The following is a 23,368-nucleotide window of genomic DNA, read 5'->3' as shown; positions in this document are numbered from 1 at the left end:
ACTTCCAAAACCTCCAAAGAAGAAATGAGTGTCTAAGGGGGCCAGGGATTTTGGAGACCAGCTGGAAACCTCCCATAAGCCATTTCAGGAGAATAAGTACAAAGGCTCAAACCTGTCCTGTGGCCCTCGAGCCCCCCCAGAGCCCAGCTGTGCCCACCAAGCCCTGGCTGGCCTGACCCTGGCCTCACAACCGAGACATCGGCCCTCTCCCCCAACCAGCAGTGCTCAGCGGCCCCACACCTGGCTAGACTCCTTTCCCAGGGAGCCAAAAGATTCCAGCACAGAACCAACTGGTTTCCAGCCTCCAGATGAGAGAATTCCAGCGCAAAAAATAACCTCCACAACACAGCAGTTTGCAGACCACAGCAGACAGCATGCAACAAAGCCGCTTCAGCGGCCCTAAAGCAGACAGCGTTATCCAAAGTCTGAACCCAACTGGCCGCCCCAGAGTGCCCCACGCTCTTTACTGACAGGGAGAAGCCACGAGGACCAGGGCTCACACTTGCTACCCTAGAAGCTTCCGCCCTCCTTCCCATGCCTATCCCTTCACTGAGGCTGCACTTACCCCCTCCCTGGCCAGGAACATGGCAGCCCGGTAGGGGTCCCCTGGAACCAGGACCCAATCCCCTCCTCACTGCTAAGCCAAGCCAAAGGCAGCCCATTCTGTCCTCCCAGCCTTCAACAGTACAACCACACCACGCGGAGTAGAGGGAGGCTCCTCTCCACTCACCCAGGTTTGACCATGAGGGTTTGGGGAGGGGGGTTCCACCATAGTTGGTTTTACTCAGCCAAGTCCACACAGAACGACTCCAGGGACTGCCCCAGAGAAGTAGCTACCCAAGAGAAATATCTGCCCATCCATCCCCGAAGCAGCTGATAAATCTATTATTTCTAAGCCAAGCAGTAAAGCAGGAGATCCCAGTCTCCTGACAAAGCCGATTTCAGCTCCAAGGCTGGGTCCAGGGATTTCAAACTCAGTCTCTCTGCCTATCCGTGAGAAATCTGGGCTCCCTTCCTGTGCCAGAGAAGCCACCAAGCCAGATTTTGTTTATAGAAAATTAATAAGACAATTCCACACCACTGCCAGTGACATTCTGCTCCAACTGCTACTGTTAGCACTGTTTCTAGAAATGAGCTTATAGTTTCACTCCCGAACCCCAACCCTCCCCCCCCCCACCTCTCGCCCCTTAGGCATTGTAGCAAGGCTGACCTGACCTGAGACCAAGCTGGACAGGACCTGCTCGAGGTCATCTGGGCCATGCCCCGACCTCCAGCCAGGAGGCTGGGTTGCCAGCCAGCACTTGCCGGCTTCTTGGTGCAGGCTTCCCGCTGGAGGGAGGTAAACATGGCATGCATGCTGTCTGCTCCCGGGAGGGCAGACACACTCAGAGGCCGGACCGCCTGCTGTCTCTCCTGCTCCCCGGACAACCGACACATGCACACAAAACGGGGTACGTACACAAGCCCCCTCATGCGGGTGCAGAGGGTCCTGACCCCCGCCAAGGAAAGCGCAGAGAAAGGCATATTCCTGGGGGAGAACGCCGGAGGCAGGGGCCGGGCGGAGGGAGGAAAGCAGCAAACCGGGTGGCCTGCCGCCCAGACAATAACAAAGATGGGAAGCGAGATTTTCAAAGACGCAGTGGCTGCACCCAGCGCTGAGCTCTGGCCTGGCTGCATGCTCCTGCCAGGGCACGCCTGGTCCCCCGGGGCACCACGGCCATCAGAGAAAGGCTGAGGGTCCTGCCTCAGGCTGGGCTTGGCAGCTGGGGCAGGAAACCAGCTGCAGGCAGCGGTGGGGATGCATTGGAGAGAGCAGCTCTGGGCTGATGGAAATTAAAGGTCTAGTAATTCTCCCCGGGGATGGGAGGGAGGGGTGCTCTCCAGGAAGATGCTAGGGGTCAGTTAAACAGCCACTCAACCTTGGGCAGGAGTTGGGCGATAACTTGTACTCCTCTGCCTGATGGAACCAACGGGGAGGAGAGAGACATTTTTATTCTACCTATGCCTCCCCTACAGGGAGTGCCAACTTGCCAATCATACACAGGGGCACAGCCCTATGGAGGCAGATGCCAGGGGCCTGAGATGTCGGGGCTGAATGCTGAAAAGGCTCCTTGGTGCCTGCCTGTTCTTTCACCTCCACTAGCTGAGCACGGACACGTTCTAACTGGCACCGGAATCTATCACGGTGCCTGTGCCCAAGTGGAAAGGTGCTGTGGCAGGTAGGGCTCAAGGAGGGGGACCCGGCCCAGAGACTGTATCCGCCCAGTGCCCCCGCACCCGGACAGGATGGCTTGCCCTTGCGAGCTGAAGCCTGCTCTGTTGCTGGTGACTGGGAGCAGGCTGAACCACCTCCTCCCTCTCCTCCTCTGCCCCACAAGCCACCTCCCCCTGGAATTTCCACACCTGCTCCTGGCTTGCCCAGGAAAAGGGAACAGGGAACAGGAGACACCCCTGGGAGTGGAGAGGTGAGGGAGGGAAGCAGCTGCCCAGGCTGGAGAGGATGAGGCCCTTCTTCCCTAGCCTCAGGCAATGCCCCTGAGCTCAGAGCCCCGGCACTGCCCCCTCTGCTCGCCCCAGCCCCCAGCGGAGCACGCGCCCTACTTAGAGCAGATGTGCCCCCTAAGCGGCCCAGCCCCCTGCTCCTCCCCTCCAGATGTTCACCCTTTTCCTCACCACTGGGTCTCGGCAAAACCCAGCCGAAAATGCCTTTTGTATCGGACACCCGGAGGCTCCAGAGGCAGGGGGATGGGTCCTGGGGGTGGAGGCGCCACTTCGGTCCCCAGCTCCGGGCACTGCACCGCCCGGGAAACAATGCCCACCTCGGCGAGGCGAGGCGAGGCAGGACTTCCCGGCGAGGGCACTTCGCGCCCGGCCTCGCCCCGGGCCGCGGGCACCCCCTCCTCACCCCGCGGGAAGAGAGAAAGGTCCTCTCGCCGTGCCCCCCCCCGTCCGAGGCGGCCCCACAAGTTGCCGGAGGGCGGCGTGCGGTGCCCTCCGGCTTCCAGCGCGCCCCAGCCCCGGCTCTCGCTTTGTCCCCGCGCCCTCCGGGGCGCATCCCGGGGCGGGGGCGCGCGGAGGCCGGGCCGGGCGCTGGCGGCGGTGGGCTCACCTCTCATTGTCCGCGGCGGCGGCGGCGGCGGCGGTGGCGGCGGCGGCGCTCCGGAACCCCGGCAGGATGTGGCGGAAGCTGTGGTTGCGGTCCAGCTTGGGCTGGCTCTTGGTGCGCTTGATGGAGCCCTTGAGGCGGCGGCTGAGGAAGCCCTGCGCGCGGGGCGACAAGAGGGGGAAGGGGAGGCGGGGTTAGCGCGGCGGCGGCGGCGGCGGCGGCGGCGGGCCCGGGACCCGCGCGGGACCCGCGCCCTGGCTCGGGCGGCCGTGCGGCCGAGGGCGGGCGCGGGCTCGGGCTCGGCCCCAGCTGCTCGCGGCCCGCGCCGCCCGCCCGCCGACCGAGCGCCGACGGCCCGGCCCGCGCAGCGCGGCCCAGCCCACCCCGCGCCGCCCCCCGCCCGGCCCAGCCCGCCACGTCGCCCCCGCCCCCTAAGCCGCTGTTGCCATGGCGACGCCGAGGCGAGCCGCGCCGGCCGCGGCCGAGGCCGCCCGAGCCCCCTGGGCGCGGGGGCGGGGCTGCGAAGGGGCGGCCCCCTCACCTCTTCCCTGAACGAGGGCACGCCCCCACCCCCCTGGAGGAATCCACTCCCGGCGCCCGGTCCCGGCTTGACTCTGGGCGGTCCTCCACTCCTGAGGTCGGTGTGCCCAGCCCCAGGTACAGGTGAGGGAAACTGAGGCTCTGGGAGAAGGCGTGTGATCCGTCCCCTGGGGCCAGCGCCTGGTAGTACCCTGGCCACCCGGCCCGCTAGGCTGGGTGCCATTCCTTCAGCAGGCGACCGTCACTGACCCTCAGGGTGAAGCCCCTTGCCTGGAACCTTGGTACTTCAGCAGGGACAACCACGTCAAGGACAGGGTCCCTAGCACCTAGCTCAGGCAGGGGGCGGAGGCTGAAGGGTTTGCTGCGTATCCCTATGGCCTGCTTCAAGATTTGCAGCCATGTCTGCGAGAAGACTGGGCCTTCGCTTGACCTGCTGCCGCAGGGCCCCATTATGACCCATGGTGGGCAGGGGGCCGTTCCTAGGACGAGTATGGCAAACCTCAGCCAGGGCCCCCATTCAGGCCATTTCATTTGCCCATCCACCAGGCTGCACTCGCAGGACAGAGCTTAATCCACCCCCAACCCCAGGAGCTCCTGGTCCCATGGAAGAGACAGGGAAGAGAGTAGGCAGGTTGAACTAGTGCTCCCTTGTTAGGTGAGGGAAGATTTAGGGGCTCAAGGGGCCACAGGCTGGGGTGTCCAGGACTTGCAACTACAGAAGGCTATAAGAGGGAGAGGAAAACTCATGGGAGGTGAGAATTCCCTGAGGGAGGAATTTGCGAGGGGCTCTGGGGTCTCACCCCCCACCCCAGCCTCAATTCCAGGTGGTATAAGGACAGAAGCGAAGGGGATAGTAACTCATTTTGAAGTGACTGTTGTACACGATCTGATCACCACCTTTCATCCATCATACAATAAAGAATCCAGAGGTGGACACTTGCTATAGGCCATGCCCTGTGCTGATCTGTCCATCTCTATGGCCCCAGCACCCTAGTCATGATGAGGTGAACCATTAGCTGTACACATCATCTCATGTCATCCACACAAGAAAATGACAGAGAAACATTACCCCTTTCAGCAAATGAAGAAACCTTACTCAGAGAGATAAGATGACTTACCCAAGGACACACAGTTTCCAGGCCTGCCTAATGCCAGACCTTTTACCACAGGATGCCCCTCCTCTGCCCACCCTCTGCAGGCTTTCCCTTTTCCTATCTGTCCCCCCTTACTCTTTCCTCTCCCTTGGTCTCTCTGATCCAAAACTCTGCACATCCTCTAGGGCCTACACCTAGAGGACGAAACACCACTTTGTCCAGGCCTTCCCAGGCAGCGGGGTCCAAATGCCTCTCACTTGGCAGCTCGGTGTCACCCAAGCTACTCTAATCAGCTGTAGTTCAGCAAATACCTCTTCGGTGTTAGGGGCCACAAGAGGGACCCTCCTCCAGAGAGCAATCCCTAATGGAGAGGGACCACAAATGGTGGCAGGCCAAGGAACAGTAGGCTCTCTGGGAGACTCGGCATGAAGGCCGGAATCTGCACTTGTGTGTAGGCTCTGGGTGCCCCAACCTTGGTCTCGTGCCCGTTCGGCAGGGAGGGGAGATGCACCTGGTGAATTTGGACGGGTTCATCTCTCACAGGTGTTGTCAAGCAAGTTCCCCAATGGGCTTGTACTTTGTCTTGGTTTTTATTTTCTACACCAAGGAAAATTTCACGATTTTTACATTCTTGTGGTACAAAGAACCACGAGGCATTTTTCACAATTTCTGTAGTCATTATGTAGCTATACTGACAGCTCTATCCTATTTCTGAGTTCTTTTTTTTTAAAAAGCGTTCTTCCTTCTAGGAGGTTGAGTGGGACCGTGCCACTTCCTCTTCCCCGCCCCCCCCTAGGGCTAGACTTCAGGCTCCTCTGACAAGCTGCCCCCTCCCTGAAGCTTACCATCCCTCACCAAACCAACAATGACCTTGGGGTCTCAGACTCTCTGTAACATTCATTCATTCATTCATTCACATTTATCGAGAGCCTACTATGTGCTAGACACAGTAACCAAGACAGCCAGCTGTTAACACTATGAGGGGAGCAGAGTGCAGATTAATTAGAGGAGAGGCGGCTCAGATTCTTCAGGGGAATGGGGAAGGTCCCCGTTAACCCCCCCCCATCACACCCTGAAGGACTTTGTGTCCGCCAGAGGACCCAGCTCAGGGCTCTGCATATAGCGGGCTTAGCAAATGCTCATCCTCCCAGAAAGCCACAGTTGGAGGGGGACTCAGATCCAGAAGTCTGGATATAAGGGTGAATGAGACCCGGAGAGGGAAAGGGACTTTCCCAAAATCACATAGCAAGGTTAATCAAAGACCCCAGACTCCAGTTCCCTACTCTGCCCAGGCTCACAGCTTGCTTACTGACCTCTTTCATGGGGTGGAGGGCCGAGGTCGGCTTTTCACCCAGCCCTGGGCTGGCTGAAGGGAGAGGGGCCTTTTCTCCTTTCCCTTCATGAGCAGGTCCAGGGACATGATTTCTGGAGGCGGCTACAGCTCCAAACTCAAGAAGCATCTTCAAGTCAGAAAATCTTATTCTAAACCCGAGTCAACCTTAGTGAGAGGCAGTGGGCAAATCATGTCCCTTCTTTCAGGAAAGCAGGGTCCTTGAGGCCCACTTTCTAGGACTGCTGTGGAGTGGAGCTGGTTCTGAGCCCTGGTTTGCCTGTCCCCTGCTCCCTGTTCTCAGCCACTGGCCCGCTCCAAGCCTCAGTGTCCCTATCTGTAAAATAGACTAGTGATGGTACCTACTTTATAGGGTTGTGGGAAGGATCAAATGAGGCAAGCTATCACCAGTAAAATAGTAAGGATTCAGCCACTACACTCCATAGTTACAGCTTTATTATTATGACTACTGATGTTGGCGGGAGAGCAACCAGCGATTTCTGCCCTGAGAAGGGACATGACCACCACGGGCGGGAGTCTGTCTGGGCTCTCCCAGGAGCCTGAAGGCTGTCTCGCAGCAGGGACAGGCTGGTGTCATGCCTAGTGGATGAATGAACACGCTTGCAAAATGATCCCGGAGCCATGGAATGTCATCCCGTTTGGTAGTTTCGAACGCTTTTAAACAAGCACTTTTTTCTAAAGCAACCTCACAGAGACTCCCAATGTACAAAGTGTGCAAGCTGGGGGCAGCCGGGGCTGCTCAGGGGGAGGCCTCAGCTTTCATTCACTAGAGCAGGGACTGAAAGCTCAGCGAGCAGCCAATGCACTCCGTGAGGACAGAGCCCGCCAGATGGGGTGTGCGGCCTCTACGGTCCCCTGTGCCCAAGGCTGCTGCCTGCGGGACTGGGTGGGGACAGCTGTGTCGCCTCTGCCCCTCTCTGTGACGGCCGGCTGCCCATTCCAGCTGATCCACACGGCTCCCCTGGGCTTCCGTCCATGCCACCGACCAAAGTGCAGGGCAGTCCCCAGTGGAGGACAGAGAGGCCTGTGGGTCTCTGGAGGGAAGGACCCAAGTTCTCGGCAGCTCCCTTACCCCTTTCCAGCCACTATGCCACCATCCTGACATCTGGCCCTAACCCTGCTCACCCCTTCCTCAGGATGTTCTGAGAAACTTTCTCAAGGGCCTTGGAGAATTCCAGAACATGATTTGTTCATTCACCCATTTCAGTCAATTCCAAGTGATGCCAGTGAGGAGAGATGACCAGTTGCGGAGCCCCTGCTCTATGGGGTCACTGCCCATGGCACTCACCGGGCTCCTCCCAAGCCCTAGGAGGGAGGCCCAGGAGGGTCCAATGCCTGTTATTGGGAATGCAGGGAGGATGTGTGCTGCAGAATACAGAATGTTTGGGGTTTTCAGAGGCTCAGAGAAGTTAAGCCACTTGCTGAAAGTGGCAGAGCTCTTTGGTGGCCAAGCTGGGGGGTTCTAGCCCCTGGGGTGGGCAGGGTGGGGGCCCTCTCCCTATGTGCCCGCATATAGGCCCCAAAGGCCAGACCGGGAACCGAGAGCTCAGCCCCAACCTCCCGGGACCACAGGCCAGACCAGAGGAGAGAAGGGGAGTGCCCTCTCTCCCTGACCACAGGTCAGGGCCTGGCCGCTCCGGGCGGGGACACCTTGCCCAGGCCCAGCCTCCCACATGCCTCATGCACAAGTCACCTAGGCAGCACCTAGGGGACGACAGGTTTGCATTCCAGCGCCACTACTTGGGCACCCAGAGGCGGCATGTCACCACTGGTCTCGGAGCCATGTTCAAACCTGAGTGTGAAGCATGGGACACTGTGCCTGGCACATAGTAGGCACTCTGTCCCCAAGGGTGACTCCCTTCCCCCAACTCCATCATCTGTTTGGTGCTGCATCCGCCATCCTGTCTCCATCGCCTTCTCCCCTTCCAACACCCAGACCAGTGAGCAGGCCTGACCTGCCTTTGACTCCCACTGAGGCCTTGCTCAGGATGGAGGCAGAACCCAGTGGGCTCTCCCCCGGCTCAGGCCCCGCTCCTCCTCCAGCGGCCGTCTCTAAGGCCTGCACCCAAACAGCCTTCAAGGAAGGAAGCTGTTTTAACAGGGGCGTCTCTCAGGACCTTTCTGCAGCTTTGCACAAATGCCAAAATCACACCTAAAAACACAAGAAAGGGAGGGGAAGACCCCATCTAGATGGTTCCACCTCCCTCAGCCCCAGGAGAGGAGACTGGCTGGGCATACTGGCTGGCAGGCAGTCCCGACAGCTCAGCAGGCTCAGGCTCCGGCTCCGGGAAGAGGTCCTGCTTCCAGAGTCACAGGGAGAGCTGAGAGGGCCCAGATCGGGCAGCCAGGCCAGAGCCCACATGGTACAGACAATGCACCCGAGGCCCAGGGGGGCAGGGCGCTTGCCCAGAGTCACTGAATGAAGCAGTGGCAGAAGCACGGCAGAACCTAGGTGCCCTATCTCCTCACCCAGTGCTCTCTGCAGCACCCCAGCCTTCAAGAACCTCTCAGGCTCCCCACATTTCCTCTTTCCAGGCCTCGGTCTTCCCTTCTGTATCATAAGGGCTGGGCTGGGTGATCACCAAGCTCCATTCCAGCACTGATACCTGGTGATTCTAAAGAGCTGAAGCTATGGGGCGCCTGGGTGGCTCAGTCGGTTAAGCGTCTGCCTTCAGCTCAGGTCATGATCCCGGGGTCCTAAAATGCAGCCCCACATCGGGCTCCCTCCCTGCTCAGTGGGGAGGCTGCTTCTCCCTCTCTCCCGCCCCTGCTCATGTTCTCTCTCTCTCTCTTTTTCAAATAAATAAATAAAATAAAATAATAATTAATTAATCAAAAAGCTGAAGCTAGAGCAGCTGCCTTCCACAGCTGGGCTCTCCCAGGCCTCGCACTAGCAGTACCAGCAACTTCTCTGGCTTTGCCCAAGTCCTTCAGATGCATGGTTCCTCCTGCCCTCCCTTCCCTGTTCCTGGGGCTCTGCCCTCAGCAAGCTGCCGGGCTTCTCTGGCCTCCTGCCCTGGGAGGTATGGACCCTTCAAAGAGGGTCCCAGCTGGAGAATGACTCACTAATGGTGGAAGGTCAGACATCGTGACAGGGGTGAGAGGGGAGGCATTTTAAGCCAGGATTAAGTCGGTGCCTTCCTGGTAGCCACCTGTTTGAAGGACACTCTATGCCCACATAACCCTCCGCAATTGCCTGCTCTCTTGAACGTAAGACCTCCACACTCCAGCATACCGGGAGAAGGCAGCCAGACTACTTGGGTCACACAAAAAAGAACCAATTCACGAGCCATGAGAACCAGCAGGGGGCCGGACCTTGGCACACAAGGGTCACTCTTGCATTAAACACTCATTGGTTGCACACAGCCAGAAACGCAAACAAATTCAAGGACATGCATGCATACAAAGACACAGAAGGGGGGGGTGCCCACAAAGAAATGCATGGGTAAACATACAAGTCTCCACACCCCACCACACACAGATACACACACATAAACATACAAGCACACTGACTAGCACATGTACAGATACACACATACAGGCGTGAAACATGCAAATGAAGATACGCTGAAAAAAGCTCACAAATACACATACATGCTCAGCTGTCACCAGGTACACACAGAACGACACACAGGCCAAACACCAGCCCGTGTGTGTTCACGTTCACAACCACAGCAGGAAGGGAAAGTGGCCCAGAGAGCCCCGTTCAAAGAGCTAGGAGCCCAAATCTCGGATCCAAGGGAAGAAAATGCTGTTGCTACCATAGTTCCCCTGATCTGTGTGCAGGACCTTACTTTGTACCAGAATCTCAGGACATCCTATTTGCTTCTCTCACACCCTGAAAATTGGCCTTCCCAACTCCCTGAACATGTGGTTTTTTGGGAGTCTTGCAGCCTGGCAATTGTTCTTCAGGGCCCCACCCCTATCCAGAGCTAGAGAGCCCTGCCCCAAACATTTCTCCTTCTGCCATCATCATACCTAAAGCTCTACCTAGGTCCCAGGATTACCTCAATCTCTAGGAATGCGCAGGTAAAATGCAAATACTTTTCATCCCCCCTCCCCCAAGATGCATGGTAGAAAAGGGTTCCACCACTTAGTGGCTATGGGCCCAAGGTGGGTGACCTAACCATCCGAGTCTGTTTCAATTTCTGTAGGAGGAAGACAACAGCAGCCACCTCAAGGTTGTTGTAACAAGTCAATGAGATCATGCATGTAAAGAACTTAGCCCATTTCCCGGCACGCGGTAAACGTTAGCTACTATCATCATCACGGTCATTGTTGTGGTTTTTATTGCTTGGACTTTGACCACCAGGGGCCAGCCCTGCCCTTAGCCAGAAGGAAACAGAGGGCAGGAGTTTACCAAAGCAAACTGTGTAACCCAAATCCCCTTTGATGGGGAAGACAGCTGGTCAAGGCTCATTCAGGGTGTATTCCTTGAGCCTTCCCATGTACTGAGTCCTGGAAGGGACTTTCTGCCCTCAAGGATCCCATAGTGCAGCTGGAGAGGTGGTGCTGGCCCTTCCTAGACACTCCCAGGAGTCTCTTTGCTGCTTTGCTATCTCCAGTCTTGCCTCCCTTTCCTTGTCCACTCTCCACGGGCATCCAGAGGGGTCCTTGATAAAGCAGATCAGATCCTGCCCTGACCAGCTCCACACCCTTCCACAGCTCCTGGGGCTTGGGGATAGATGCCTAGATCCTTGGTAAGGCTCCTAAGGCCTCTCATGATCCATCCCCTGGGCTCCAACCCCCTTGTCTTCAGTGGGACTTTCGGAATTACCAGCCCCTCCTGCCACAGGGCCTTGGCACAGGCTGTTCCCACAGCCTGGAAAAGAGGCCTCCTTTGCCCAGGGGATCCTGCACACCCTTCAGTCTCTCCTCATAGTCTCTCCTCAGGGGCCTACCAGATGCCCTAGGATTAGGCCAGGTCACTCTGCAGACTTATCATAGTTGTAATTATACATGTGTTTATTTCATGCCTCCCTCCCTCACAGGATTGTGGGGGCCATAGTGGCCTGGGTTCCCAGTGCAGGACGCCTGGCAGGTATTCCTAAATGCTTCCTGAATTAATTAACAGATATTTATGATACGAAAGAAAAAGGAGAAAGTTGAGAATATGCTCTGGGAGGTTTTTTAAGGGATTCCACTTGTCAATCTGGGTGGGCTTGCTGGAGGAGGCAGATTTTGAGAGTCTAACAGAAACATTGAAAGTGAGGCAGTGGGGGGTCTTGCTAAGATTATCTGGGGTAGGGAAGCCACATATGAGAATTCCAGGCAGAATCACAGCACAGGCAATGGTGCAGAGGTAGGAAAGCCATAAGTCTGGCTGCCTCGGAGGCCCATGGAGTGATCACAGGTCCCTCTGACCTCCAGTTACACACCACCACCTGAGCCCAGGCTGATAACATGGGGCATAACCACCCCCCCACACACACACACACACAGTGCAGAGGACACCCAGGTCAAGAGGTCCCCTAAGGAAGTCTAAGAGGAAGGAGGAAGGGGGCATCCAGTTGGGAAGAGGGTAAGCGTGTGCAGGTAGGAGGAGGGAATGAGGACAAGAGAGGACCTCCTGACACGTAACAGTGCCCAGGACTGAGTGGCATCAGTGAACAGAAATCAAACACACATTTCTGAGGTCTCAGGAAGGGATGTGATAACCCAGAGCAGCCTGGGAGTGACTCACTGCCCCATAAATCCTCTAGCTAGCCGACACTTGCCTTAGCATAATCAGCCTGTCCCAGAGGTCTGGACAGCTACACACACTTCATCAGCTCTTTAAGCCCTTGGCCAGCTCTGACCTCGGGGTGGGGAGTCCAGCACCAAGGGCCGCCTGACTGCAGGGAGGCTGACTCCATCAGGGAGCCTCACCCCTGCAGCAGGATCTCCACTTTCTCCCTCTGCCTCCCTCCAGGCCCTGCCTGAGGTCCCAGCACCAGGCCAGTCTTCCTAGGGTGACTCACTGACGTCGGCGCTTAGGCCCTGGGTCCTATGTTCCGTACGCTCGCTCTGCATGAGTGAACACTCTCAGCAGAGGCCGCCTGGCAGAGTGGCGAGAAAACCATGTTCAGAGTCAAGAAATGTGAGTCCAAAACCCAGCTCTGCTATTAATAATAATGAGGACTGTTCCAGTATGCTAATAAGAGTAAACCAGATGTACTTATTCAGCCCTGTCTAAGCTTCAGGCGCTGTGTTAGAGATTTACAGGACTTACCTCGTTTAATTCTCACAATCCGACGTGCAGATGAGAGAATGGAGGCTCAGAGAGGTCAAGCAACTTTCACAGGGTCACACAGCTAGGAAGTGGCAGAGCTGGGGTCAATCCAGATAGTCTGTGCCAGAGCCTAAGCTCTTCCATAATCCCATTACCACATTGTAAGGCTCTAAGCAGGCATCTTAGCCTCTCTGTGACTCACTTTCCCCATCTGTACAACGAGGGGATTGGTCTAGTTGAGGTCTAAATCCTTCCCAGTGTGGGCATGCTATCTTTCCCCTCCCTGGTGACCCATGTGCAGGTGACAACAAATGGGAGGGATCTTCTGGACAGCACAGCCTTCAGGAAGGAAGGGTGTTAATGGTGGGGACTCCAGCTCTGTGCTGGAAAGTGAGATCCTCCCCGCCCAGCCCCCAAGCACCCAGCTGGCCTGGAGTAGCCCCTGAGCAGCAAGGCAGGGAAGAGGTGCTATCCTGTTTCTCCTTGCACCAAGAGCCACCAAGGAGCACCAGGACCCCAGGGTGCCCCAGCCCCAGGGACAAGTAAACGTTATAGTGGGAGGGAGAGGTGAGAGGTGGGTGGCAGCCCCATAAATCCACCTGAGTGAGCAATGCTTTCTAAAGCCCTTTTCATACAGGATACAAAACGCACCGTTTTGGGAGAGGATTTTATAGGCTATTTCTCCTCCTGGGTGATTTACCATCTGCAGGCCTGGCTCACCTGGGAGTCCTGCCCCTGAGGGATCATGGGAACCCATGGGGTGGAGTCAAGGTCAATTTTACAACAAGGGCGGGTGTCCTTGCCAGGGCTCTGTGGTGGTCTGGGTGACTTGTCCTGAGCTCTCTTCCCAAGACGGTTGGCCACTTGGCCCCAGAGACACCAAGTGGGGCTCTCAGAAGCCAGAAGATCTCTGCTCCCCTCCCCTACCCACCCAGCACTCACTCATGGAATTCATTCTCTGCCTCTGTCTCTCTCATCCACCTTCACTGCACAAGCCCATCCAGGTGCCCACCATAAATGAGGCCCCGTCTCAATGCCCAGGGTTCAGATAAATCAGAAACAGTCGCTGCCCTTGAGAAAGTCACCGTCTGGTAGATGGTTAAATCACAGTCTGTGGCCTAGGGGAGGGGATGCCTGCTGGAGTGAGGGAAGCGCGGAGGAGGGAAGGAGCTCTCAAGGCAGGGAAATGGGGAGGATAGGACCAGCCTGTAGGAAGGAGGGCCCTGAGGCTGGGACAGGCCTGGGGACACCTGCGGCAGGGGCTGGATAGCCCCGCCCCACCCCCCTGCAACCATCTAAGATGCTGGAGCAGGGCAGAGTAACAATCATGGCTTGTTTTAGGCATTCTTTAAGCAACTCCACAGGAAAAGCAACTCATCCCAATGCAGGGCCTTGTATCAGAAACAGATGTCATACTGCCACCTCCAAAGAGGGCCTCCTGGCTTTGGAAACAATTCCCACCCGAAGACTCAGAGATAATTATGTCTGTAATCCAACCCAAATGCCACTTGATGTGACAGAGGCAATTGCTTCATTTTCCTACCATGAGGGGGTGGGGAAGTGAAGGCATCTGAGCCCTGCCCCCCACATCCAGTCTCCTGCCCCCTCACCCAGAAGAGAGCCTGCAGGGGCCACAGGATGGGGTGGGACGAGGGGAGCAGTTCCCTTCCAAGCCAGGAGTGTCTGCCCTGCACAAACACCTCTTGACCCTTGGGGGCCACGCGGGCTGGAGGCAGGGCCAAGACCAGATGAGGCAGGGAGATGGGGAGGCCCAGGTTCCAATGCCAGCTCTATCCCCAGTTGGCTCTGTGACCTGGGACAATGCACCTCCCCTCTCTGGGCCTCAGTGTTCTCTTCTACAAAATGGAGAGAATAGCAGCATGGTGGGCAGAGCCCGGGCTGGTGCTGTGGGCCGGGCTCTGCAAGAATTTCAACACTGAACAAATGGCCAGGGGCTGGCAGAGCCGGGATGTGAACCCATGTCAGTGGGACTTGCAGCCCAGGCTCTGACCACCAGCCCATCTCTACCAAAGACCAGCCTTGTTCTCTTCCAAATTCCTGGCGAGGATGGAACAAGACACCTGCAAACCGTCAGAGAATGGCCATGATGGAGTGTCTACTGGTCAGCTCGGCGGCCCTCGGGGTGGCCGGCCTCAGCCTGCGCCTCTCCTCCTGCTGGAAAGCTGTGTTGGCCCCAGGCCTTCCCCCACTCCAATGTCCCTAATTAGGGTCCTCTTTCCTGAGTCCCCCAGCTCTCTGGCCAACCTGGGTCCAGTTAGCTCAGCCACCAGTGGCAGGCCCAGCTGTCCATAGGCGCTCCTTGATTTGAGTTCTCCCCTCCACCCAGAGGTGAGCTTTGCAGCTAGTAGTTTAGCTCAGCTGGGGCCCTGTGGCCCTGGGGGGCGCACAAACCCCTGGGACTTCCAACTCTCCTCTGGGAGTGGCTGTCCAGGCGGCCACTCGCTGCCCTCTGCTGCCCCCAGCTGGTGGGAGACAGCCCTGTGCAGACACCTGCAGCTCCCTCCGTCTGTACTCACCACCTGGGAACTTGGTCTCTCGCCCCTTAGGAATCACTTTACCCACCTCCACCTCCTGGTGCCAGGGCTGAGCCCTAGAAGCTCTGTCAAAGGCAATGTCGCATTGGGGCAGCAGATGATGGGTGAGGAGGGAGGTGTCTGTCTGATTACCTGAGGGTTTGGGGGAAGGTGTCGGGTAGGAGTGAGCCCCACCCACCAGAATGGGGGACAGGGTGTGAACATTGGCTGAATGCTTCCCCTGTGCCAGGCACTGGGCCCTCACAGCCACTCCGTGAGTAAGGGGCTCCTGGGCTCATTTACAGATGGGGAAAGAGAGGCTCAGAGTCAGGCAATGATAGCATCCATTTTTTAATGGGGCCGGCAGCCTCCGAGCCCTACCAAATACCACAGCCCGTCCGCAGTCCCAGGCCTGACCTCAGGTTCAGGAGGTTCCAAAGAGCCCCCTGTCCCACCCACATCCCTGACCCGAAGAGCATCCTGGTCCACCCTGGCTGCCCTGGTCAGCTCCTGCACCTGGGTTGTCTGTGACAATGTCCCCATCTCTTGCATTCCCACTGCAGGAAAGGAGCCTCTCCCTGCAGAAGGTGAGCACACACACCAAAATGATAGTAATTTTCCTTTTGGGTTTGAACAGTTTAATAACAATTAGGCTCCATGAATGGCAGGGGCAGAGGAAGCCTCTCTCCAGCACCCCCTCTTCGGGGGAACATTGTCAGACACCGGGCTGGGAGACTCCAGCTCACAGGGCTCGACTGAGCCAGGTATTGTGAGGAGGGGCTTGGGGCGCCCATCTGTGGGACCCCGATCCAGGGTCCAGCACCACTGCCTTGTCACAGTCAACCATGGCTGCATGGCTTGACCTCCCCACGTCGGCTTGGGGGCCACAGACCTAGACGTGTCCCACGTGAATGCACATCCGAGGTGGGCCAAGGGCAGCCCGGAGCGGGGGAGTGCGCCCCGACAGGAATTCCAGGCAAGCCTCCCCTCTCTGGGCCTTCGCTGTACCACGTGTGCAGCGACAGAATTGGCTCATCTGATCTGTGAGCCTGACCAGCTTTTCTGTCCACCACCCCAGTGCCTAACTGGAGCGGCCCGAGCTGAGAAGGGGCACTAGTGCGACAGGCAGCCCAGAAGGGGGCAGCGTGCTGACGAGTGGGCAGGAGCCACGGATGCCCTTTCCCTTCAGCCTCTCCTCCCAGGAAACCGGATGGAGGTGGGGAGAAGGTCTCGACTGCAGGGAAGAGAGAGGGCCGGCGCGAGCCAAGCGTGAGGAGCCCTGAATCGGGGGAACGGAGAGACCTGGGCTCAATCCCAGGCGCTGTCCCAGACGTGCTGTGTGACGTGGGGAAAGGACCCTACCCTCTCTGAGCTTCAGTCCTTCCTGTGTCCAGGGAAGGCTTCATAATCATTTCCAACAGCCCTCAAGGGTGGTGTGGAGGGGGACCCTCACAGGCCTGCATATAGGCAGGACAGGTAGACAGCTGAAATCTGGGGAAGGTGCAGAGAGAGAAGCTGCAGGAGCGGGAAGAGGGGCAAGTAGGTGGGAAATCCTGAAGTCCACATCCCAGAGATCTGCTGGCTCCACTCTCACCCAGCATCTCCGGCGGCTCCTGGGTCCCACAGGGGAAAATCCAGAGCCTTCACCCACTCACTTTCCTCTGCAGCCACCCCCCACTTCATGCCTCCAACTCACCCAACACTCTAATTAGCCCCATGGGGCCATTGGCTTGTTCCGATTGGCTTCTGTCGCCCCCAACTGGAATACTCTTTTCCCTTTGTTCCCGACAAACTCCTACACATCCCTCAAAACTCAGCCCCTCTGAGCCTCCTCTAGGAATTCTTCCCCGCCCTTCCTAGCCAACGGGGACTACCCCTTGTTCTGGGTGCCCACTGCACCCCAGCCACGCCTCCAGCACAGCTCCAGGACCAGTGAGGGTGCGCACAAATAAGCATCCAGTAAAAGCAGGTAACTGAAAGGAACTAAGACCCCCTTCTAGAAGCATCGGCAATCAACCCGGTACTGAGTTTATCTGCAGCTTCCGCCAACCCCCTGGGCCTTCCCCTCCCTGACACTTCTCCTTCTCCATCTTGCAAAAAATAGCCCTGAGACCTAATTTCAGCTAAACCTTCAAACACGATTCTCCACTTTCAACTTCCCGAGGAGGAATCAATTGGCTGTCAAGTTTCCCAGAGCCTCTGCCACCTCCCACACCCCAGGCCTGCCAGCTCTCCTCAAGGTCGATGGGAGGGGGTGGGGGCCGAGGAGGGAGAGGGGAAGGACCCAGCCTACACCAGGGGCGGTTGGGTCTGGGGAAGGTGGTAGGCTGAGGGGACCTATGGGGAGGGCAGGAAGAGTCATCACTGCCTTCCCCCCAAATCAAACCATGAATTCCCAACACGGAGTGGCAGGTGACAGGGGGCAGCATGCTGCTGTTCTAAGGGTTCCTTGGCTTTGGGAAGGGAGATGGGCCCATGCAGCGCCTCTGGACCCAGCCTGACAGTCTGTGCAGACACGGGGCCCCTAGCTTGCTGCCTGCCTGCCCTCTCTGTCCCTCTCTCCCTTCCAGGATTCCCTATTGATACAGAGAAGACAGATCTGGGTTTGAGTCTTGGCCTCATCATCTCTTTAAAGCCTGACAGCTGAAGGCCAGAGATGGGCAGGAGGTCCTTCTGGTCACCTGCTTCCAGTTTCCTTCCCCATCCTACCCTCATCCGGGGTCCTCCACAACTCTCAGGGCACACACCAGCCTGCTAGCACCGTATGGTCCTAGTGGCCCACTCCCAGCTGGATGGTGAGCTTGCACAAGTCCAGCCCCTCCCAGGCTCTAGTCTTCATGGAGGAGGTAAAGAGGTAAGTCCTAGACAATACAACATGTTGCTTCTTCACTAAACTACACGGTTGCCAAGGGGCACTTCCGTAAGAGGTGGTGACATCCCGTCACCCGAGTTTCAGGTGGCAGCGAAGACACCAGTTATTCAAGTATATCCTGTGCTGTCTCCCCTGTCTCCCCCAGGCAAAACCATGTTCCCTGAGTTCCCTCGGGGGGATGCACAGAAGAGTAGTCAGCCACGTGCGCGAGGATGTGGCTTATGCGAGTGCATGTGAGCAAGCGTAAGCGGGGGCGGGGGAGAGGGTGTGCTTTTTGTCCTTCACAGGGTCTGGGTGCAAGTGTGTCCCCAACACCCAAGACCCACCCTCCCCCAAACACCCTGTCCTCTGCTCTCCACCCTGACCCTCCCTAGATCTGTACTGTTCTAAAGCCAAAAAGGGAAACACAATTCCAAGGACAGCGGCGGGTTTTCTGTATCAAGTGTCTACCCTGGGTCAGACCTGGGCCTATATGAGCCAGGACTCCCGAAGATCCACTATAGTCCTTCAAGGAAGGGTGGACATTCCCTACTTTACTGATAAGGACACAAAGCTCACTGAGTGACTAATGAGGTCACACAGGTCATGGAAGAGCCAGGATTTGAACCCCGATCCCTACCTCTGAGCTCTCCAGCACTTCTGAACTCTGAGCACCAGCCCAGGATACAAACTCACACCCCTTGGGGCGCCTGGGTGGCTCAGTCAGTTAAGCGTCCGACTCTTGATTTTGGCTCAGGTCATGATCTCAGGGTCGTGGGACTGAGCCCCACGTCAGGCTCTGCACTCAGCGTGGAGTCTGCCTGAAATTCTCTCTCCCTCTGCCCACCCCCCCCAACTCACGTGCATGCTCTCTCTAAATAAATAAATAAATCTTAAAAAAAAAAGAAAAGAAAAGAAACTCGCATCCCTTTCCTTAACCATTGCACACAGAAAAGGACCAAGGTGCCCGGAGAAGGACACAATACGCGAGTGTCTAACAGTCCTGGCATCCAGGCCTGGCTCCATCACTCCAGAGCTGTGTGACACCAGGCAAATGACTTCATGACCTCACGTCCCTCAGCCTCAGTTCCTTCATCTGTACAATGGAGCAACTCGTCATACCTCCCCTCGGGGTCACTGTGAGAAGTGGGGAAAATGACAAGGGAACACGCCTTCCAGCCTGCAGAGCCCGGCCATGCAGTGGGGGCCCCTGAGTCCCGGCGCCTGAGGGCCCAGAAGGCTGGGGCTGGCTCTGCCCCACGCATGGTTTCCGCACCAAGACGCGGGAAGGGAAGACGCCAAGCCTAGCCGGCAAGTGACAGCCACATCAAGGTGTGCTGATACCTTTAACGAGCAGCAAAAGAAGGGGGAACAGGGAAAAAACCACACTGAGAGGCTCCGGGAGGGCGAGGGGGGGCAACAGCTCTCCTCCTCACAGCCAGGAGCTCACGCTCACACTCTGACGTCAGACGGGCTGGGTCTCAATCTTGGCTCCACCATTTATTGGCCCTTGGAGCTTGGCTGAGTGACTTCCCCTCTCTGAGCCTCCATTTTCTTGACTGTGAAATGGGGTGATCAAAGTCAGCTTCAGGGCTGTCTTGAGGATTAAAAAAGATCACCAATGTGAGACCGGAAGCACAGGCAGGTGGCTACCTTATTATGAGTCATTGTTCCCTAAGGCCCCTGAAGGCTCAGCCCCAGTGGCAGGTCTCGGCCTCAGCTGCAGTTGACTGGAGTCGGGGCCACCCAGGGGTCAGCGCCCTGGCCCTCCCTGCAGGCTGGAGACCCTCTCCCAGGGGCCCCCGCCACACCCAGGGGAGGGACCCTGAACCCACTCTCAGCCTGGGCTTCCCTTTCCTCCTCGCTGCCCAAGGCTAATTCAGAGCCTGAAGCTCCCAACCACCACTTGGGGGCGCCTGTTAAAATGCAGATATCCAGGTTCTGCCCCTGGCCCCCTGCTCTGAGATCTTGAGGGGGCCTAAGAATGTCTTTTGCAAGCATTTTTATGACACACAGACAGGTGAGAGAATCAGTTGCCCTGGGGAAAGACCGATCCCTTAGCCTGGCACCTGAGGCTCCCCCTGACCCAGATTCAGCCCAGCTTCCCAGCTTCACCCCCTACCCTGTCCTCCATACCCCTCAACTCCAGTCCCACCGAGCATTTTGCTGTTCCACAAACACACCAATTTCTCGCGTGCCTCTGTGCCTTTGCAGCTGTTCTTCCCCCTACCTGGAACTCCCTCTCTCACTGTCCCTGGAACTCCCTCTCTCACTGTCCCTGACTACCCAATTTCTACTGACCCTTCAAGACCCAGCTCAAAAATCAGCCTCTGGGGGGAACAGCTGGTCACTCCTAGCTCACCCGGAGCCCTGATATCACACTCATGGGGACAGCCAGGCCTGTGCCCTCTCTGTTCCCTCTACCCAAAACCCTCTTCCCCCTGCTCCCCATAGCACTGGCTCCTCATCCATTGGGCCTCAGCACAAATATCACCTCTCGACCACACCACCTCCAGGAAGCCCTCCTGGTTTTCTCTATCACAGCAGCCTGCTTTTCTTCACAGCACATAATCTGAACATCAGAATGTGAGCCCATAAGTTCAGGGGCTTTGTCTAGCTGGTGCTCTGGTGGCCAGCTTCTCCCACTCAGCCCCAGTCCCAAGAAAGAATGGGACACAGCTGGCCATATAAACTACTGAATGGATGGATGGATGCAAACGTCCACCTCCGCTATAGACCATGAGTTCCCAGGGGAAGAGACCGTGGCTACTACTTCTTCCTGCCTACTAATTCTCCATGCCTCCAGTGGCTCACAGAGCTCCGGACCGAGAAGCACATGGTAACATGCTGGATGGGGAAGAAAAGAGATGCCAAACTGTGCGTGCTTGGCAAGGACACAGGGAGTCAGATGTTAAGGGTCACCGCGTTCTGTCTCCGTAAAGTTGTTTAGGTTTGTAAGAAAAAGGTGTATGCCGGTGGGACCACGAAAATCAACAGCTAAAGTATATATGCCATGTTTTGTCAATTCCAAGACATCATCAATTTTAAGATACAGCAATTCTTTTATGTGTCTCCAAGAGAGAAAAAAAAAAAAACATAGCAATTAAATCATGACACACCACAGGCTGTAACATGAGAGATATTAACGTGTAAAAATAAAAACGGTGCCATCCTAAGAGTCGAGGAAGCGCGGTGTGCGTGTGCGCACGCGGGCCATGTTTATCTGGCCTCGCACTAGACTCTCTCTCCCCCGGCCAGCTTGCTCCAGGCCCCATGGCTGCAGGGCTGGCTGTCCTGTTTCTGCCCCCTCCCTCACAGGATGGGACCCCCACGTGGCCCCCAGGCTGAGCCACCGAGAGGGGAGCAGCTGAGCGATCGGATACCTAGAACGAGGGAGGCTGGATGCTCTCCCGGTCCATGAGGCTCCAGGAAGGGGGCCCGCGGGGTCACAGAGCAGCACCCCTGGCCAGGTAGCGGTGGTGACGCAGAGATAGTTACCGTGACCCGGAACGGAGTAGCAGCCGAGGGCTCCATGCTGGGGCTCTTCTCTGACAGGCTGCCGGGCAAACTGCGCCGGGAGCCTGGCCTTTCCTGGGGCGACTCTGTCAACAGAGGGAGAGAGAGCTTGGTGAGGACGGGCAATCGAAGCCACTCAGTCCGGCCCTCCTGTCATGCCCATCCTGGCCAGGACAGCAGACAACTGGTCCCCATAAAATAGTACAGTCCCCGGTGCGCCTGGATGGCTCAGTCGGTTGAGCGACTGCCTTCAGCTCAGGTCATGATCCCAGAGTCCTGGGATCGAGCCCCACATCGGGCTCCCGGCTCGGCGGGGAGCCTGTTTCTCCCTCTGACCTTCCCCCCTCTCATGCTGTTTCTCTCTCGCTCACTCTCTAATAAATAAATAAATAAAATCTTTAAAAAAAAAAAATAGTACAGTCCCCATGGAAAACAGTTTGGCGGTTCCCCCAGAAAGTGAAAGACAGAATTATCGCATGACCCAGCAATTCCACTCCTAGGTATATACCCCAAAACCTTGAAAACAGGGACACAGACACATACACAGACTTGTATGCAAATGTGTAAGGCAGCATTATTCCTAACAGCCAGAAGGTGGAAGCAAGCCAAGTGTCCATCCACAGATGAAAGGATGCATGCAGTGTGGGAGAGCCATACAACGGAATGTGGTTCCATCACAAAAAGGAACAAAAGTTCTGACACACGTTGCAATGTGGACAAACCTGGAAAACACGCTGAGCAACAAAAGCCAGACACAAATATTGTATGAGTCCACTTACATGAAACACCTAGAATCGGCGAATTCATAGAGATGGAAAGTAGACTGGAGGTAACCAGGGGCTGAGGGTGGGCGGGATGGAGAGGGTATGGCTTAATGATAGGAGTTTCTGTTTGGAGTGATGGGAAACAGTGGGAAACAGTGGTGATGGTCGGACAACACATAACATACAGCACATAAATATACTCAATGCCATTAAATTGTACACTTAAAATGATTCAAATGGCAAATTTTATGTAATATGTATATATACACCCCAATTTTTAAAAAGATTTTATTTATTTATTTGAAAGAGAGCAAGAGCACCGAGGGAGAGTGAGAGGGAGAAGCAGACTCCCCACTGAGCAGAGAGCCGGACGCAGGGCGCAATCCCAGGACCCCAAGATCAGGACCGGAGCTGAAGGCAGATGCCCAACTGACTGAGCCACCCAGGCATCCCACCCCAATTAAAAAAAAAAAAAAGGTGTCCTAAAACCTGTACTTCAAGTCATATATCTTGTGACATAATGAGCTCCCTGTTACTGGAGGTATACAAGTAGTCCCTTCAAACATGAGAATCTGTGATCTCCGGGTTCTAATTTGGACCTTCTTTTCCAGAGGCCTTAAACTTGATGGAAGTGCAAGGGCTGGCTGTTCCCAGGATCAAGGGTAGCAGCCCGCTGGTTATTCTGTGCAGCCATGGGGGGCCCAGTGCAGCCACAGCGTCCCATAGTTCAAGAGAAGCTGGAAATCTGAGTTTTTTAAAATATGAAATATTCTGATTTTTAAATGGTGACAGCTCATTTAAAACTCATGGCCATGATCTGAGCATGTCTGTTCAGAACCTCCCAGGTCAGTGCAAGCTGGTCGCTTTCCCAGCTGTTCCCTCACACCATGCTCGCCATGTTCAGCACCGGGTGCCTCTTTTCCAGGGCTCTGGCTGGGACCCCCCACAGAGGTCTCTGGGCCCAAGCCCATCCTGCAGGCCCTGGAGGAGACGCTTGGCGACCCCTCTGTCCTCCGCTGTTGGCCCCCTTCTGGATCCTACAGCGATAGCCTGGCCAAGCCTCCTATCAAAGTTCTCACATGGGGGGTGCTCAGGAAAGGCCTGTTGGTTCGCAAGGAAGAAAAAGGATAGGGCATGGGCGCCTGGGTGGCTCAGTTGGTTAAGTGACTGCTTTCGGCTCAGGTCATGATTCTGGAGTCCCTGGATCGAGTCCCACATCGGGCTCCCTGCTCTGCAGGGAGTCTGCTTCTCCCTCTGACCCTCCCCCCTCTCGTGTGCTCTCTCTCTCTCATTCTCTCTGTCTCAAATAAATAAATAAAATCTTTAAAAAAAAAAAAAAAAGGATAGGGCAGAGATTTCCCTGGTATGCGTGCACACACAGGCGTAGTCAGGCGCATGCCC

At 56.5% G+C, this 23,368-nt stretch overlaps 1 protein-coding gene across 9 annotated transcripts in view; it reads right to left on the bottom strand.

Moving 5' to 3' along the window:
* The window catches only part of DAB2IP (DAB2 interacting protein), a 187,918-nt gene that overhangs the window by 80,395 nt on the left and 84,155 nt on the right, over positions 1-23,368 (bottom strand). For 8 of the 9 annotated variants that reach the window (XM_054509399.2, XM_054509398.2, XM_054509397.2 and 5 more), the window contains 2 exons: positions 21,186-21,289; positions 3,110-3,261 (listed from right to left, as the gene is read on the bottom strand). In XM_054509399.2, coding sequence (XP_054365374.1) covers positions 3,110-3,261; positions 21,186-21,289 — 256 coding nt within the window. Of the gene's footprint in view, positions 1-3,109; positions 3,262-21,070; positions 21,290-23,368 lie in introns of those variants that run through there. The other variant, XM_054509403.2, reaches the window with a different exon arrangement.

This window comes from Mirounga angustirostris, unplaced genomic scaffold (assembly GCF_029215605.1).
Source record: "Mirounga angustirostris isolate CCGP_5_RB_7025 unplaced genomic scaffold, mMirAng1.0.hap1 SCAF_15, whole genome shotgun sequence".
Taxonomy (NCBI): domain Eukaryota; kingdom Metazoa; phylum Chordata; class Mammalia; order Carnivora; family Phocidae; genus Mirounga; species Mirounga angustirostris.
Note: the sequence above shows the minus strand (reverse complement) of the source record. Positions and strands in the feature narration are given on the sequence as shown.